This window comes from Lepidochelys kempii, chromosome 4 (assembly GCF_965140285.1).
Source record: "Lepidochelys kempii isolate rLepKem1 chromosome 4, rLepKem1.hap1, whole genome shotgun sequence".
Lineage (NCBI taxonomy): Eukaryota > Metazoa > Chordata > Testudines > Cheloniidae > Lepidochelys > Lepidochelys kempii.
This window is the reverse complement of record NC_136383.1, coordinates 86511720-86531805: the sequence shown is the minus strand read 5'-3', so window position 1 is coordinate 86531805 and position 20086 is coordinate 86511720. Positions and strand designations below refer to the sequence as shown.

The 20086-nt window shown below is 39.5% G+C and overlaps 1 protein-coding gene across 4 annotated transcripts in view; it reads right to left on the bottom strand.

Moving 5' to 3' along the window:
* The window catches only part of SGCZ (sarcoglycan zeta), an 840425-nt gene that overhangs the window by 222548 nt on the left and 597791 nt on the right, over positions 1 to 20086 (bottom strand). For all 4 annotated transcript variants that reach the window (XR_012158659.2, XM_073341950.2, XM_073341949.2 and 1 more), the window contains one exon: positions 320 to 421. Coding sequence is in view for 3 of the 4 variants with exons in the window: in XM_073341950.2 (XP_073198051.1) it covers positions 320 to 421 (102 nt within the window). In the remaining variant the exon portion in view is untranslated. The remainder of the gene's footprint in view (positions 1 to 319; positions 422 to 20086) is intronic.

Here is a 20086-nt window from a genome sequence, read left to right as displayed (position 1 = left end):
AGTGCTGAGCTCCATCTCCTGAAGTTTAATGTGCATATTTTGTTTTCCCACATAGATGAGGGATGATGGCACTTTTTAAGTAATAGCACAGGAACAGAAAGTTTCAGAAAACAGTGAATATCTACTTCTTAGATTAAAGCTCATCTTTGGCACTCATGAGCCTTTCTGTGATCTACAGTGATTTCTCCTAAGGTATTCTCAAAGCAAGCCTGCATTGAATGCCAGTTTAGAGGGTGCAGAAATCCTACTCTACGTTTTCAGGGTGAAGAAATTAATTTGAATTAGCTGTAAATAAACCCAAAAGATATCAAGCTCCTACCTTTCGGGAATGTATTTCTTTCACATACAATGGAAGTAGAAATTCAGATATGCCTTCAAGTCGAATTCCTTTTTTGGTGACTCTCAGATTCCCCATTCCATCCTACAAACAACAACAACATATATGTATATATATTTATTTCACTTTTGGAAGTAACCACTGTGAAGAAATAAACATTCAGCTCAAAGTCTAGAAGCATTAAATGCAAAGAATACGGAAGAGGGAAGTAAGGTGAAAGGGACTCTCTGAATATATAAAAGTGCATGAGAGATCAAGTTTTTCATAGAATATCAAGGTTGGAAAGGACCTCAGGAGGTCATCTAGTCCAACCCCCTGCTCAAAGCAGGACAGATCCCCAATTAAATCATCCCAGCCAGGGCTTTGTCAAGCCTGACCTTAAAAATATCTAAGGAAGGAGATTCCACCACCTCCCTAGGTAACGCATTCCAGTGTTTCACCGCCCTCCTAGTGAAAAAGTTTTTCCTAATATCCAACCTAAACCTCCCCCACTGCAACTTGAGACCATTACTCCTTGTTCTGTCATCTGCTACCCCTGAAAACAGTCTAGAGCCATCCTCTTTGGAACCCCCTTTCAGGTAGCTGAAAGCAGCTATCAAATCCCCCCTCATTCTTCTCTTCCGCAGACTAAACAATCCCAGTGCCCTCAGCCTCTCCTCATAAGTCATGTGTTCCAGACCCCTAATCATTTTTGTTGCCCTCTGCTGGACTTTTTCCAATTTTTCCACATCCTTCTTGTAGTGTGGGGCCCAACCCTGGACACAGTACTCCAGATGAGGCCTCACCAATGTCGAATAGAGGGAAATGATCACATCCCTCGATCTGCTGGCAATGCCCCTACATATACATCCCAAAATGCCACTGGCCTTCTTGGCAACAAGGGCACACTGTTGACTCATATCCAGCTTCTCGTCCACTGTAACCCCTAGGTCCTTTTCTGCAGAACTGCTGCCGAGCCATTCGGTCCCCAGTCTGTAGCGCAGCATGGGATTCTTCCGTCCTAAGTGCAGGACTCTGCACTTGTCCGTGTTGAACCTCATCAGATTTCTTTTGGCCCAATCCTCCAATTTGTCTAGGGCCCTTTGTATCCTATCCCTACCCTCCAGCGTATCTACCTCTCCTCCCAGTTTAGTGTCATCTACGAACTTGCTGAGGGTGCAATCCGCACCATCCTCCAGATCATTAAGGAAGATATTGAACAAAACCGGCCCCAGGACTGACCCCTGGGGCACTCCACTTGATACACATGTGGATAACAACTTATTTGACTTTTCAAAAGCTGCAAAAATATTTAAAAAAACATAACAGTCATCCAGTAGGTTCACTAGCTTGAAGATAAACATTACTTTTACAATCACTAGTCAAAGTCTTTGCTGGGTCTGTGGTGAGCAGAATGAAGGTTTTTGAAGCCTTCTGGAAATTCCAGACACACAGCAGTTTCGAGTAAAAACGAAGAATCTACATTTAACATTCTATCTGATATGAAAAGAGGCATTTTACACCTGAGTTGGTGGCAAATCCTGCTTTCTTCTTTGTAATCCTGTAGCAAAACTAACACTATTCCACTGAGCAAAGGCTAGGTCAGGATCTGAGGAGCCCATGCAACGGACGATCCCTGCAGGCTACCACTCACTGGAGAATTGAGGACAGCTTCACCAGCTCTAATTTTATAAGAATGCATTATCCATCTCCACTAGCATCTTTCCAGTGGGGGAACAAGAGGCAGGGAGGCTACTCCAGGCCCAGAGGATGGAGAAGCAGCTACAGAGCAGCATTGCCACTGTACAGTGGTTTGTGCAAAAGCAGCATTCACTAAAACGTAGCTCAGGAACTGGGGTTGTGAAATATTAGCTGGGATAAACATTGGTCTGAAAGTTCTGAGCATGAGTGCTTTATTTTCCCCTTTATTTTCTTTTACACTAAAGATTGGAGTACAATAAAAGAATGGCGGAAGAATAAAGAAGTTGTTTAAACACAATTTTGTTTATGATAATACAATTGAAAGAGCCTGCTCCTGCTTAGTTATGGCAAAATTCCCAGTGGTTTCATTGGGAACAGAACTGGGCTGAAAGTAATAATTAGTCTCTAATATGGAGACAGGAAGCTTCAAAAGATGGCTGCTGAATCAGCGTACTCTGCATGTTTTCCATCAGGCTTTTTAGCACACATTTTGAAATATAAACACACAGTACCTATTTGAATAAAATAAAAAACATATTGTCATAAATATGTAATTATACAAGAAAGCCAAGATCCTGTGTCCACTTCTGAGGACCTACTAGGACCATAGAAACAAACAAAAAAAAATATGCATGGCACAAGTGTCCCCAACTGATCACAACATGACACAGAAAGGTGCCCCAGGCTTGGCAGGTGCCAATACTCTGCAGGGCTCCCCACAGCAGGACACAGAATGAGTATATAAAATGTTGGGGCATAATCAGTGAGGCAACACACAACAGCAATCCAAATAAGCTAAAAATCCCATGTGAGCACATCAACCACTTCCCATATACCAGATAGCAGTGGCTGAAGGCATGCTACACAGCAGCTTCTGTAGACTGAGCCTGCGGGTTTTGCTCCTCAAGCCCAAGACTTAATACCCAGATTCCACTTGAATATGAACCCTTACTGTACATTTTGCATGAATGCTCCCAGAGCCACTCATGAATCACACAGATAAAGGAACAAGCAAAATACCCCTAGTTCTCAGCCTTGTACCCTAGGAATATGCCATCTTGCGCTGCTCAAGACCCTTTCTTTAGCAATGCAAGTTTATTAATTGGTTCACCATTTCATTAATGGAAAGTGGATATACACCACCCTTTGTAACCTGAGCAGATTTACCAAGCACTTCAGTCAAACTCACTGGTAAGGATAAACACTAGAATAAATTTATTGATTAAAAAGATAGATTTTAAGTGATTACAAGTGATAGGCAAAAAGAGTGGTTATGAAAATAAAATAAGCACACAGTCTAAATTCTCAGCCCTATTAGACTGGGCAACATCTAGATTAAGCTGTTTTTCTCACCCCACTGGATATTGCAGGTTGATTACAGTCTTTCATAGGCAAGCTTTTTTCTCTTGCCCAGGGACCAGTCTCTTCAGCTCCAGTGTTCTCGTTGCCTTCAGCATTGGTGGGGAAGAAGAAAAAGGATGGGTCCACTGTGTTCTGTTTTATACACTTAAGTCCATGTGCTTAGAGAACATAAGTCCAGGCATGTCTGGTGGACATTGCTAAGTAACCAGGCAAGGTTGAGCACTTGCCCTGGGTATAGCCTTGTGCAAGTGAGTCATTGAATTGTAGGCTCCCTTGCTGGACAATGGCTGTTGATGGTTGTTCAACACCTGCCTGGGCACTGGTTATCCCCCTGGTTATTGTCTTTGGGGAGCTAGTATCTGGGTGCTTCCCAAACCCAAAGCATATTTTAGTGACAGTCACACAACACAATTCTCATAACTTCATATGCATTAATGATATACATATTTAGATGAAACAGTGGGTTTCAACAGATCATAACCTTTCCTATGATACTTTACAAGGCATGCTTTGTATTCCATATTACAACTGTATACAAATGATGAACATGACGGTTACGGAATTCTCCCCTGGGGTGTAGAGTGTCATACTCTCTTTATGGTTGGTGTAGAAACCATTTCTAAGGCAACCCTGAGCCCTGCTGTTCCACAGCTACATATTGACCTATTGGAGCCATTCACAATCCCTTGTGCAAGATCAAGCAGCATTCAGGTTGCTTTAAATTATCCTGAAGGATTGGTGTGTTGAGGAGCTGGCCCAGGAACAGGGGAGTGTAAAGGTGACCTTTCTTGCCTGCTGATCTGAGCTGTGGTATCCTCAGCTGTGGCTGTGGGCTTTTGGGGCCTTTGTATTTTCCAGAAACAAACCACATATCTTCGTTTCTACAAGGATTCCAAAGAACACTAATTCTCCTCTTTCTCCCCCAGCTTGCTATTCAAAAGTTTTTAGGGGAATGTAAACCATGTAATCTTATCTGGGATTTAGAAGTGACTGCTACAGGTAGAAGATAATCAAATAAGAGTCATATAGAGGCAGTCAGCCAGAGAACTGCCTCTTTATTTAGGTAATTTCATTAATTATTTAATAGTTTTAACACTTGAAATTAAAAAGTAAATGACCCACTGGACTTCTGGTATGATTCCACCAAAAAGAGAAACATTGACCACAAAGCCACTAATGAGGAAATTAAAAATACCGCACAGTTGGTTCTAGTTTAACAAAAGGTCAATTATATTATACCCGTTGTGAAAACTTATCTATCCAACATGATTCTATTTATTTGCTTCCTGGTCATCAATGGAAAGAGGGAGACTTTAATTACTTTCCCTATATCCACTGTGATTTGGCCCCCAACTGACACTCCTCAAAGCTTCCCTTTCCATATGAGCAAAATATGGGCTGTGATTTGGGGAGTGCTCAATCTGAGCTCAGCCAATCTCCCACACCACAGTTCCTACCCCAATACCATGGCCCTTATAACAAACAGTTACTACAATCAGAGCTGAGCAAATAACTGATTTTTCAGTTTGGTGGCCAAACTGGGAAAAATATCTTCAGATCACAGTAAACATTTTAATAAATAAGAAAAAGTGCAAATCCTACATACAAGAGATGGGGAACTCAACGGTAGGTGTTGTACCTGAAACTAACTTAACTCTAGTTGACTAAATTTAAGATTTATGTTGTTCCTTTAACAAACATAAAAGCCAAATGCCTAAATTGAATTCATAACACAAACATTCAGGGATAAGAATTCAGTTAACATCCACAGACAAAATTTACTAAGAGCAGGTCTACACTACAGGGCTAAGTTGATCTAAGTTACGCAACGTAGTAACGTAGCTGGAGTCGCCGTACCTTAGGTCGACTTAGTGCGGTGTCTACACCGCACTGGGTCGACAGGAGAAACTCTCCCATCGACTTACCTTATGCTTCTCATTTAGGTGGAGTATTGGAGTCAATGGGAGAGCAATTGGCACAGCACGCCGATCCCTCGGTAAGTGGAGACAAGCCCTAGGAGAATGATCGCATATAGTCTATATCAGATATTCTCTATTATCTCTCGTTCATGGCCAGCTTTCCTAATCTTTATACTGGCTTGCACTAGGCGATGCAGAACAAAATATTAATTTTTCCCCAGTATTTCATTGCTCAAGACCCTTGTCTTATACCAACTTCCACCCTATGTCCATACTTCTACTGAATGTCAGGATAAATTTTAGCATTGCATATTGCCTTCTATGACCCATTTATATATTGAAGAATGTCACACATCTACAAACTCAGGCTATGAACTGTGCTCCCCACCCAAATAAACCTAGTAAAATGTTAATGGCGAAATTAACAGTAAAGCAAGGTCCTGCATTAAAAGTTGTACAAAATGGTATTATGGGGTTCAACATCCATTGCACATCTGAAGTTGCATGCTCTAAAGTTCAAGATTATAAGGCTTCAGTATTAAAGACTATAGAAATATGAAGTGCTGTATGTGTCATTTCATACCTTGGTAGTGCTTCATGTTACTTTTTACATCTGCTTTCTTTTTTGCTTTTAAAGACATGAGTTTTGTTTTACTATACCACAGTAATGCTAAAACATTTTAGCAGTTTGCCCTTGACTCCGGTGTGTTCTTAGCCCAAGAGAGCTAACGCGCTTAAGGTCTCTCTGAACATTAATAGTTCAAGCATTTGTTTTAAACTACAATTGCTATAGGGCAAAAAGAAAAAAAAATTCTAATATGCATAGAGAACAAAAGGGCCCACAAAGACGTGAAGAAAAAAAAATGAGATTCAGTACAGAATGAATAAAGGAACACCAAGAAAAGAATGGATCTCTCAAATTTATTTGCACCCTTGTGGAATAAGGGCTGTAAGTTATTTTGTTTGAGCTATTCCTCTTCTCTCCCTCGCCAAATAATTGGCCCATATTATTTGAAACTTTCCAGGCTATAATATTAGCTGCTTGTAGGATTCAGCTTTATCCTAATGTAACACATTATCTTTATGTAGTAAACGGGAGTTTTACCAACCACACACCAGGCATAGTACTGCTAGTAAATTTCTTGATTGAACCCAAAGGTTCGTAACGTTAGCATCACTATGTAATAATAATACTTGAACAAAGTATTATTGTTTGGTACTTAGTGCATACCAACAGCATGCTTTGGCACCACTACAAGACATGCATCATCTGCTTGATACCTCCAAATGCCTTGTCTGGAGTCTAATGTATGTAATGAATCATCTTAGACTGAATTGAATGTGATTCCTATTTTCTTGTCAAGCTGTGGTACTTGACAAATTCAATTCCATTACTTGTTGACAGTTAAGACCTGTCTCTCTCATTTTAAAATTCACTAACTGTGTTGTTAAATAGATCTACTGCAAGATTCTGTAATGAAATGCTTTCTCTATGTGCTACAGGAGAACAAACCTGAGGAGGGCTCCTGAATGTGAGAGACAGAAAATACACAAGTGCTAGACCTAGACTATGGAAATCAGTACCCAAAGAGAGAAGAATTAACACAGGCCTCATATTCCTGGGTTTCAGAGTAACAGCCGTGTTAGTCTGTATTCGCAAAAAGAAAAGGAGTACTTGTGGCACCTTAGAGACTAACCAATTTATTTGAGCATAAGCTTTTGTGAGCTACAGCTCACTTCATTGGATGCATACTGTGGAAACTGCAGAAGACATTATATACACAGAGACCATGAAACAATACTTCCTCCCACCCCACTCTTTTACATTTTATACATTGTCCCCACTATTTTACATTTGGGGACAATGTATACCTTCAGTTCAGCGGCAATGCTATGGGTACCCGCATGGTCCCACAATATGCCAACATTTTTATGGCTGATTTAGAACAACACTTCCTCAGCTCTCGTCCCCTAATGCCCCTACTCTACTTGTGCTATATTGATGACATCTTCATCATCTGGACCCATGGAAAAGCAGCCCTTGAGGAATTCCACCATGATTTCAACAATTTCCATCCCACCATCAACCTCAGCCTGGTCCAGTCCACACAAGAGATCCACTTCCTGGACACTACAGTGCTAATAAACGATGGTCACATAACCACCACCCTATACCGGAAACCTACTGACCACTATTCCTACCTACATGCCTCCAGCTTTCACCCTGACCACACCACACGATCCATCGTCTACAGCCAAGCTCTGCGATACAACCGCATTTGCTCCAACCCCTCAGACAGAGACAAACACCTACAAGATCTCTAGCATGCATTCTTACAACTACAATACCCACCTGCGGAAGTGAAGAAACAGATTGATAGAGCCAGAAGAGTTCCCAGAAGTCACTTACTACAGGACAGGCCTAACAAAGAAAATAACAGAACGCCACTAGCCGTCACCTTCAGCCCCCAACTAAACCCCCTCCGACGCATTATTAAGGATCTACAACCTATCCTGAAGGATGACCCAACACTCTCACAAATCTTGGGAGACAGGCCAGTCCTTGACTACAGACAGCCCCCCAACCTGAAGCAAATACTCACCAACAACCACATACCACACAACAGAACCACTAACCCAGGAACCTATCCTTGCAACAAAGCCCGTTGCCAACTGTGCCCACATATCTATTCAGGGGACACCATCACAGGGCCTAATAACATCAGCCACACTATCAGAGGCTCGTTCACCTGCACATCCACCAATGTGATATATGCCATCATGTGCCAGCAATGCCCCTCTGCCATGTACATTGGTCAAACTGGACAGTCTCTACGTAAAAGAATAAATGGACACAAATCAGATGTCAAGAATTATAACATTCATAAACCAGTCGGAGAACACTTCAATCTCTCTGGTCACGCAATTACAGACATGAAGGTCGCTATCTTAAAACAAAAAAACTTCAAATCCAGACTCCAGCGAGAAACTGCTGAATTGGAATTCATTTGTAAATTGGATACAATTAATTTAGGCTTAAATAGAGACTGGGAGTGGCTAAGTCATTATGCAAGGTAGCCTATTTCCCCTTGTTTTTTCCTCCCCCCTCCCCCCCGAGACATTCTGGTTAAACTTGGATTTATGCTGGAAATGGCCCACTTTGATTATCATACACATTGTAAGGAGAGTGGTCAGTTTGGATGAGCTATTACTATCAGGAGAGTGAGTTTGTGTGGGGGGGTGTGGGGGAGGGAAAGAAAACCTGGATTTGTGCTGGAAATGGCCCAACTTGATTATCATACACATTGTAAGGAGAATGATCACTTTAGATAAGCTATTACCAGCAGGAGAGTGGGGTGGGAGGAGGTATTGTTTCATGTGTATATAATGTCTTCTGCACTTTCCACAGTATGCATCCGATGAAGTGAGCTGTAGCTCACGAAAGCTTATGCTCAAATAAATTGGTTAGTCTCTAAGGTGCCACAAGTACTCCTTTTCTTTTTGCATATTCCTGGGTGTAAGACAGACCTGGGATTCCTCCAGTAAGATTGTTTTTTCTCTCTCTTTTTCCTCTATAGGCTAGAATAGCTGCTAAATTTTGTCCATGTGTGATCTTTTACAGAAGTGAGAGAGAACCAATTATTTTCCCCTCAGGCTGCTCATAAGCAGTGGGAAGTGGGTGCAGGCAGAAGCCTCTCTCTTTCACTTGGCAGAATCAGAGGGAGAAAGAAGGTGGATCCAGAGCCAGCATGGGTGTTGGGGGAACCCAGGGTCCTGGGAGCCTGGAGAAGCCAGGTGGGGGTGGGGGGACCACAGTATTGAAGGAAATCAGGAGAAGAGCATAAGGGCTTGTTTGAGGAAAGGGCTGCTAATGCCCAGTGCCATATATTGGTGTCTAGGAGTAGCAATTGCAGGAATATCCTTCCCAGTCTCTGTAACCCTGCTGTATGCATAAGAATCCAGCTGGCCTGTAGAAGTACGTGAGGGAAGAGGCAAATACTTGTGTGTTATGCCTAATGCATGCCCTGGACTAGAATTGAGAAAGGAGGAGGATAGTGTTGTAATTTCTCATTTTAAATACTTAAAGAACTCTCAGACAATATGCTGGGGGGAGAGGGGAAATGAAAAATAAGTAATTATTACATATTTACTGTTGTCTGATTTTACCTGTGAAAACTTTGGTCTGGGATCAGAGGTCTGTCTACTGCATGGCATATAAAGATAGTTTATTTCCAGGGTTACTGTTGAAAGTGAACTCTTGGATTATTTTGTTCCCATTCACGCTCTGTGGTATGTTGTTTTCATTTTAGCAAACCTTAAATTCAAAAGCTTCAGCCATTTCAATGGTATAAAGTGGCATAAAATTACTCTTTTCTCTCGAAATTTGAAATAATATATTTCATATATGGTAAGAGTATACAGTGTGATTTCAAATCACTGCTTCAGTTTTGGAAGTCAATACGAGATCTATTATTACACCCTTTATGATTTATGAAGGTCATAATAGTTCAACAGTGCAAGCAGTTGATCAGACAATTGTTGATTTCAAGGAGATTACCACTTCTAGCAGAAAGGATTTACATAAACAGCCCCCTTGATTATAAATTTGAGACTTTTCATTTTAAAATAAAATCCATTTCTGGACAAATGATCAGCTCAAGCTTCTGTTTTTTTTGTTTTTTTTTTGCACTTCAGGCAGCTTGCATCAGAAGCTGGGCTTTGAGACAACCTTTTGGTGTTGGCCGGAGTCTACTTTTATTGGCTGCCTCAACCCTGGTAAATTCTGGCAGCAGCCAGGCCCTCTGGTGAGGTTATCAACCTGACCCTAGGCAGTCCTGCCCCCTCAGTGTGCACCACACAGTTAAGAAAACCAGATGCACTTGGTCTCGGATTGAAATATGTGGCGAGAGCAACATCAGGAAGATAAAATGAAGATTTTGGGTCCCACTGTTTCTGAATAGAGTGAGAGCCGAGGGGAGGGTGGGGAGATGAGGGTAAAGTGAAAGCCAGTACGAAATATCCACTCTAATGAAGATATTTTGTGGAAGCTGTAGAGAAAAGATTAGGACTCAGCCAATTTATACTCCTGTTTCTCAAAGATAAGATTTGGGAGGGTGGATTAGAACACCTCAATCTGGAGCACAGAATGGGCACAAAGCAGACAGCCAGCCATGAGTAAGATACAATAGAGATGAAAGTGTGTAAATCACTGCTAGAAGCAGCCCATTTGGGAAGAGAGGCAGGATATCCAATGGGAAAGAAGCTGGTGGCTCAACATCCATTTAAAAACAATAGGTTGTGTGTGTATGAATACCTTTGCCCTATCCTGGGGACAGTCAGAGCAAGGCTGATATGTCATTTACCCAGTACTGGTAGGAGCTGAAATAAATACTCCTTTAGATTAAGTGATAGGGATGTGTAGTTTTCAATCTCCACCCACTTGGTCTCAGGGAAGCTTCATGTAAGCCATGGTGTTTATTATTACAGTCATAAAAACATAGATGGTTAGTGGGTACTATCTAGCAAAATTATTCATTATGTGGAAATTGATAGGAATCAGTCTGAAAAATGCAAATAAATAACTTTTGAGAGACCACTAGAATAAATCCCCTTTGTGCAATGTAAAATATTTTAAAAGGCACTAAAACACATCGACTCTAACGTTGACTAGTTCTGTAATCAGTAAAATGTATGGTCTGGTGCACCACTGTCTTTACAAGAGTCCTCCTGAGATTTCATTATTTACCTTGTCAGAGTAAGGACATGAAGCATTTTGTTAATCTAATTTACTAGCATAATATGAAGCTATTATTTTTATGTTAACTGATGTAAAAAAATCTTCTGATGTACTTCTGTAGAAAGTAAGTGACCTGTGAGATTAAAAATTTGGTCTGTCAGAGCTGGCTCTTGAAGAAAATAAGGTTTCAAATAAAATGAGGTTTGTGTAAATTAAACTCTGAAGTGGTCAAGGATTAAAGGTGTTTGACATTGGATTTTGAAATATATCCAAGGCTACATTTATACACAGACAGTTTAGCCATTAGTCCAAACAAGTCTTAATGCCACCCAAGGAAAAGGAGGAATACAACTCACTTCCCAAGGACATAATTTTCTAGTACTTGTCTTCAGAATTTTAGATTAGGTGCCATTTCTATCTGCATCACCCCAAAGACCAACACCATATATTGAATCAAGATTTGATTCAATGTCCAAAAGAACTACTAAGTCACTGACTGCAGCAATATTGATTGATTTATACTCCCTGGTATCCCACTTTCATGCTCTCCAATTCCACTAGGTGGGTTTTATCAAAAAACGTAGCAACACAGTAGTGTGAATGAAACAAATCAGCATGTTTGGCAGGCACGGAAATCGATTACCATTTTTTCTTGCTTGGCAGAATTACTTCTCTCCATTCACACTCTTCACTGTATTGGAGCATGAAGCCTCAGTCCCATAATCTTTTGTTCTGTGGGACAGTTAAATTCACTCCAACACATACAAACAAAAGAAGGGTAAGGTAATATCTTTTACTGGTCTGTTGGTGAAAGAGACAAACTTTTGAGCTTCACAGAGCTCTTCTTCAGGTCTGGGAAAGGTAATCAGAGTATCACTGCTAACTACAAAGTGGAACAGATTATATTTAGCTGTGACACACGGATTACCTTTCCCAGACCTGAAGAAGAGCTCTGTGTAGGTTGAAATAATGTCTCTTTCACCAACAGAAGTTGGTCCAATGAAAGCTTTACCTCACCCACTTTGCCTCATATCCCGGGACCAACATGGATACAAAAGCACTGCAAAAAAAAATGTAGGATAATCTTTAGAAATATTATAGTTTCCCCCTTCTGTCTACCATCTAAAAAAAAAAGTATCAGAGGCCCTCTTTTTCCATTCTCTGATGTTGACGCCAGCTCCATCCAGCACTTCAACACCCAGAGCCCAGCGAGGCCTGTTTTTTCTTACTGTTAACACCAGTGTCAGTAATATTCTGACGTTGTTGGCTTAGTGATTTTTCTACACCACATGTCAGCTCTACACCGGAAATTCAAAAAAGAAAGAATATTAAACCACAGAAATAGGGAAACAAAACATTTATTATATGCTGCCACTGAGATTATCTAGCAATAATTTTGCTGCATTTGAATGACTATGTCAAGGTGAATAAAGTTACAATTTTATTGAAAGTTGTTGGGAAGGAAAGGAAGTCTAATTTACTGGAGCTTATGAAATGGATTTGAGATGCTTTGAAGACAGACATTTTTCTCTATTATGACAAATGTTTCTGCTCTTGAAAATGAAAAAGTGAATAATCAGTCCACGGGGTCAATCAAGCTTTTAATATCAACATTCAGGAATTTTTAAAGTCTTGGGCTGTAAGTAAGTGGGCACAGATATGTCTGTAAAAGAACTGTTAAATGGGTTTAGTGTATATGATTTAATATTTAAAATGAATCTTAAAGATTAAAAACAAGGAAGGTGGTCTTTCTAAAGGCAAAAAACTGATTTACCGGTATTTCATTTTTTGTCACTGTATTGGCAATTCCTTCAAGCAACAAAAACTTTTATAACTCCAGGTTAATATTCTTTACTTTTGTTAGATAAGCCATTTTATACACACCATTACACAAAGCAAACGTGAGTGAGCTATGACTCGTGCTTTCCAAGTCAGGAGGTGTCATAAATATAAAGGGAAGGGTAAACCCCTTTGAAATCCCTCCTGGCCAGGGGAAAGCTCCTCTCACCTGTAAAGGGTTAAGAAGCTAAAGGTAACCTCGCTGGCACCTGACCAAAATGACCAATGAGGAGACAAGATACTTTCAAAAGCTGGGAGGAGGGAGAGAAACAAAGGGTCTGTGTCTGTCTGTAGTCGTCTTGGCCGGGGATAGACCAGGAATGGAGTCTTAGAACTTTTAGTAAGTAATCTAGCTAGGTATGTGTTAGATTATGATTTCTTTAAATGGCTGAGAAAAGAATTGTGCTGAATAGAATAACTATTTCTGTCTGTGTATCTTTTTTGTAACTTAAGGTTTTGCCTAGAGGAGTTCTCTATGTTTTTGAATCTAATTACCCTGTAAGATATCTACCATCCTGATTTTACGGGGGGGATTTCTTTATTTCTATTTACTTCTATTTTTTATTAAAAGTCTTCTTGTAAAACACTGAATGCTTTTTTCATTATTTTCAGATCCAAGGGTCTGGGTCTGTAGTCACCTAGGCAAATTGGTGAGGTTTTTTACCAAACCTTGTCCAGGAAGTGGGGTGCAAGGTTTTGGGAAGTATTTTGGGGGGAAGGACGCGTCCAAACAGCTCTTCCCCAGTAACCAGTATTAGTTTGGTGGTGGTAGCGGCCAGTCCAAGGATAACGGGGGTAATATTTTGTACCTTGGGGAAGTTTTGACCTAAGCTGGTAAAGATAAGCTTAGGAGGTTTTTCATGCAGGTCCCCACATCTGTACCCTAGAGTTCAGAGTGGGGGAGGAACCTTGACAGGAGGTTATTTAAAAATGCTTTGCTAAATGTAGGGAGGCTTAAGCATTGCTAATGGAGTTAAAAGGAGACAGTAAAACCGAGCAGTCTGCCTTAATTGATCCTGTATTGTACTTTACGTGCAATGGATAGAAAATGTTTTTTAAAACATTAAGGAAATGATCAAGTGAACCTACCACAGATTCTGTCTAAATATCTGATAAACAGAAGTGCAGAAGACCAATGGTGATAAAACAGATATACCAGTCATTTAGTTCCTTTTAAAACAGACTATACAAAGTTAATTGGTCCAACATTTGGCTTGCATGGAAAAAAGTTAGTAAAACTCAGTTTTTATAAGATGGTTTTAATGTTTATCCTAAAAATAAAATACAAACATCAGTTGTTTGGCACATATGAGTGCTTAATTTGAAGCATGGGAGGTTTAGGTTGGACATTGGAAAAAAATCCCATTAGGGTGGTTAAGCACTAGAATAAATTGCCTAGGGAGGTTGTGAAAACTCCCTCATTGAAGATTTTTAAGAGCAGGTTAGACAAACACCTGTCAGGGATGGTTTAGATAATACTCAGTCCTGCCATGAGTACTGGGGACTGGCCTAGATGACCTCTCCAGATCCCTTCCAGTCCTAGGATTCTATGAAATCACTAACAAGATTTATTTATACAATGCAGAGTTCCCCCCCCCCCTTCATGAAGTGCATTTGCCTTATTCGATTATATTGAGATACTTATACTGCATCTGTCACTATGTTATTGTGTAGTGTAAGATCTCTTTTTACTAAGTGGTCAGATCCTTAATTGGTATACATCAGCATTGCTTCACTAGCAGCAGTTTGATACACATCAACTGAGAATCTCACTTAACATTTCTTTTTTTCAGATTCTATACACTATCCCCACTTCTCCAAGATACAGAAACTAGGAAAAGTGCAACTACATAAGCATGAAACAGTTTTTAAAACATTATTCAATCCTGCTGAAAATTTAATTGCACTCTTTTAGTCTTACTGTTTATTTTAGCTAAGCTGTCGATTTATTTTTTAAAAAAAGAACAAAACATCTAGAGACTAGCAAAAATAAATACTGAAACTGATTTCTGTTGCCTAAACACATTAGCACAGTAAGCAACATTCAAAATTCTTTCACCTTTTTACCATTAGCTATTGATATTTCTAGTTGTATTCCCAGTGGAATTATTCTCATAATAAATTACCTAATAAAAAAGTAATCAAATCAATTTTAGGGGCACAAGTTATATGTGCATGAAAGTAACATAATTAAAGTCTTCTTAGAACAGATGCAGAGCCATCTTCAGTATTTCTGGGAGAATCTACAAAACAATTTCTGTTGTACTCCCCATAAACATTGGGCATCATTATCACACAGCTAGGCTGACATCTGGCCTAATCATTCTGAAGACCAGTAATGAAATGATTGTTTGGGGTTGGGGACACCCTGTAATTAACTTCGTAATTTTACACAAAAAGTGCAAGAGGGTTTTTGTCCATCTATGGGGATCTTCAGATTCTTTTCAGTTTCATGGTGCAAAACTGGAACCCATCTGTTTGTGTCTTTGAACTCTAGCGATCAGCTTACATCAGTTTTCCATTTTCAGGTCTAAAGTTATGGGGCGAGGGGGGGAGGTCTAAAAAACACACTAAAGCTGGTTGAAAAATGAATTTTCTTTGCCATGGAACAGAAATACCTCTTGGGAAGGGGAGGTAGTGTATCATGGGAGCCCCGGCCCATGGTGTATCATAGGAGATGTAGTTTGGCCAGACAACCCAGCCCATAAACGAGAATAGGGACATGAGGGAACCAAACACAGTTTTCACAGGACACCATGGTGGTATTTTCAAATTGAAATATTCCTGTTTTCAGCCATATGTTTTATGACAAAAAACAAAACAAATTTTCTGCACAAAACAGACAAAAAATAATTTAACTTAAAACCCAATTTAAAACAAACAAACAAAAACAAAAACACCCCCTCCCCACAGTTTCAATAGCAATTTTTCAACTAACTCTCTAATATATATTTCAGTCATACTTTGCCTTATGTTTTATACCCCTCAAATTAAGGAGTGGACATCACAGAACTGAAAGACTAGCTCTTGGCAGAAGAATTAAAATTATTCACTTTTCTGAGAAACCAAGGACTGAACAGGCATGGAGAAGGAACTACCCCAACTGGAACCATTCTTAAGAACTGAACTCACACTTTCAAATTAAAACATATCTTAATTACGTGCACATAAAAGACCGAGTCACACAGGGCCCAATTCAGCTACGCTTACTCACATTGAGTAGTAAGTCACTCCATAATTAGTCCCATTGTTTGTCTTTAGACTACTGGTATAGTTGGATAGTACTTACTGTAGTTAAGGTTGACAATATCAAATCTGTAGGGATTTCCAAAATTTATAAAGAAAAAGGTTGCTCAAAGAAAAAATAATGTAGTTGATTAGAAGCATTGATAAAAAACATTTCAGTTTCCTAAATAAGATTAATGGAATTGGCCTTTTAATATATTTAGGTGGTTACCTGAAGGACTTACATTGGTTACAGTGGAATATTAAGGATTATCAATTAACTTAAATACATATTAAATTGATTACCCTGTGTGAAGTAAAATTCTGAACTTGTCAACTTTTTCCTTAACTTTTAAATGATTATTAAAATAATCATTTTCCATTGTGACATTATTAAGATTAAGTGTTTGTTACTATCTGAGATACCATAGTGATTTCTTTTTCCATAAAGAAATACTACATGGAATATTAACATCTTAAAGATCCTAATTATACTTCTATTTCTGTGATGCCTCCCACAGTCTACGTAAATGTTCATGGGTGCCTTTGTAGATGGATAATGGTATTGTGTATTGGTGTACAGTGGCCAATCTCTTGGTTTTGAATAAAGTATTATGAAAATTTTACAAGAGGACTAGTAACAGTATGCAGAAGATGGTATTTTCTGCAAGTTCATATTTTATTTGAATACAATTGTGAACTTCTCTACCCCCTCGCCCCTACCCCCCCCCCCCACACACACACACTGGGGAATTCTGTTAACTGAATGTGAGGTATATTGCATAGCCAGATTTCTAATTAGTGGTTCCATGTTTGTTCCTCTTTTTCAAAATATTTTTTTAAAAAAAAACTCTAACGGAGTGAAATTCACCCAAGCAAAGAGGGCTCATGCAAGGCCTTCTTCTTCTTTGGATTTAATAGCTGCTTTCAACTACCTGAAAGGGGGTTCCAAAGAGGATGGCTCTAGACTGTTCTCAATGGTAGCAGATGACAGAACGAGGAGTAATGGTCTCAAGTTGCAGTGGGGGAGGTTTAGATTGGATATTAGGAAAAACTTTTTCACTAAGAGGGTGGTGAAACACTGGAATGCGTTACCTATTGAGGTGGTAGAATCTCCTTCCTTAGAGGTTTTTAAGGTCAGGCTGCTGCTGATGATTTAACTGGGAATTGGTCCTGCTTTGAGCAGGGGGTTGGACTAGATGACCTTCTGGGGTCCCTTCCAACCCTGATATTCTATGATTCTATGATTCTTCACTGGAAATTTTTAAATTAAGATTGGAGATTTTCCCCTAAAATGTATATTCTAGTGCAAACAGAAATTATTTCAGGGTAGTTCTATGGCCTGTTTTATAGAGGAGGTCAAACTAGATTATTACAGTGATCCCTTCTGGCCCTGAATGAATGAAACTTTGCTAATTAAGTTCTGCAGCATGGCTATGTGGAAGTTAGTAGCCAGGGGGCTAGCCCTAAAGAAAGTCCTCCACAGCTCCCCAGGGCAATAAAGGAGATCCCATACATAGTCCAAATGTGTGTAAATGGAGCAAGTGTTATTGGAGCTGAGCTCACATGGATGCAATGGCCCAAAGCTCCATTGGGGCTCCAGATGGGGCTGCCTATCTGCTCACAAGTTGTAGAGATTAATTCTGGTCCCACTAACCACTGAAGAGGACTTCATATAAAACCAAATTACACTAGCTTTGTGAAGGTAGTCTTTAAAAGAAATGAGTTTTTTTTTTTTTTTTTTTACTGTACCATTTAAATCAAAGCTAGGCAAAGAGGAAGTGAAGAGGTTAGGATTCAACTCCTTTACCCTTATCGTATATGCTGAATACAACATATTTCAAGTTAACAATGCTTTACTTTGGATTACTTAGCTCTGCATTATCTTACGTAGGGACTATTTATTTCCTTATGTTAATACCATAAATAAATTTACCAAAAAAGAAAAACAGAATGCTGGCAGTCTAGCTTTGCAAATAAAAGTTTATAAAAAAAAATCAAAACTTGATATTTTCCCATATGACTTTTCCCCAGTCTTGAAACAGATAAAATAAAATGAGAATGCTGTCAATGAAGGAAGATTTTTAAAGGCGACATTGACAAGTTGTACAGAATCATTTTCCACCTTGTTCCTTTTGCTGCAATAAGCACTGGAGTTTGTCCTACCCTGTCCTTGAATACAAATATATCATATTTATTTATGATGTCAACTTCAACATGTATTGCACATTTTATTGATGAGCAAAATGTGTGTATACTTTGTTCGTTTACAAACCACAAAGATGTTTTGCTATAATTGTGTCATGAATAGGATACAATTTATGTCTTTCTACCAGCAGTGAAACAGTGGCAACATTTTTATTTGATTGAAAGCGTTCAAAGTTTCTATTCCCAACTTTAATGACTATTATTTGAGTGTATAGCAATAAAATTGATTATATTAGAGTGCTTAGAATGAGCCTCATTTATTGTTGCAGTACACAAAGTAAAGAGCATGGAGGATATCTGTGAGAGACTCTGCAGCTGGATTAAGTATACTAGAACATCCCACATTTGCAGGTTCACTCTATGATCCATTTGCTCATTTGAACCCTTTCCACACATTCCCAGAAGACCAAGTGGGTGGGTTAAAGGGCAGAGGGAAGAGTATAAAGGAAAGACGAGAAAAGAAGGGGCATGAGGAACAAGACGACAAGAACCGGTGAGAGTACATAATGATGGAGAGAGATTGGATGGAGAGAAGAGCTGGAGAGAAAAATATTGAAGGTACAATTTGAAAAACCAACATCTTAATTGCATTAATCTACATCTTCTTGACATGACAGAGAGTAGCAGAGTACATGGAAAGGAACTAGGGATTGTGAGCAAGAGTAGAAAAAGGGGAAGATAGTAAAGAGAAAAAGTGAGCAGATCCATGAGTGAATGTGTCAGAGCCAGGATCCAAAACAGACACGCTGAAAGGGGGGAGAGGAGTACCTTTTTGGAAGAGACCTGGAATTTGTTTTCAGCTAGCCAGGATACCAAAACTGCGAATACCACCAACAACTCAAAAGTAGTAAGACAAAACATACATTATTGAAATAACTTCTTAGTGAAAGGAGAGCTAATCACTCCAGAGCAGCAGCAACGTTCTTTAGTATCAGACTGCTTCCTTAGGTCCTTATAAGTGGGTGCAACATTTTCCCCCTTGAGATGATTCCTCTGGAGCCAAGCTTTTGTTCGCACTTATTCTGCGAGGGAAAAAATCAAGGGGTGAGGGAACCGAGATTACAAGGCCCCTCTGAAAAGTCAGTACTGCTTGTTGTGATGAGAAAACGGAAGATATAAATAGAACATAAGGACAGACAACCTAGGAGGAACACAGTAGAAAGAGAGAAAGAAAGAAAGACTCGAAAAGGTTTTTTTGGGGGGAAGGGAGGAAGCACATGCTTGCTGGGCTAGCAGATACAGGATAGAAAACACTACAAGGGTTGGTACAAGGGGAAGTACAGGGGACACAGATAGGTAAATAAGATTCTCCTACCTTCAAGCCCCCATTTACCAGAACCTGTCCTGTTTTATACTTAGAAAATGGACAGAGTGATGGAGAAGGAGAAGAGAAGATAATGAGGTTGCTTGGCTGATGAAAAGTGAGGGGAAAAAAGCCAGACAATCCTTTTTCTCTGCACCCTGACAAAAATCTCCAGAACACACCGCCCCCGAACATTCTCTCCTTCCCTACCCCACCTTTCACACACACATTAAATCCATTCTCTGTACCGTCACCCTGATTAGAATCTCATTTTAGCACATTGAAAAGTATTTATAACCAGAATTCAATACAATAGTGCAGCAAATAAGAATTCAGAGAACTTCAGGCCAGTAAAATAATCCTTAATAAAAAAGTTTATGCTGTGCTAGTCCAGTTTTGTTATCTGCAACATGTGCTGTCAAGTTAATTTTGCTCCATCAAGATATATTTTTAAAATAGAACTAAGGATTTATTTC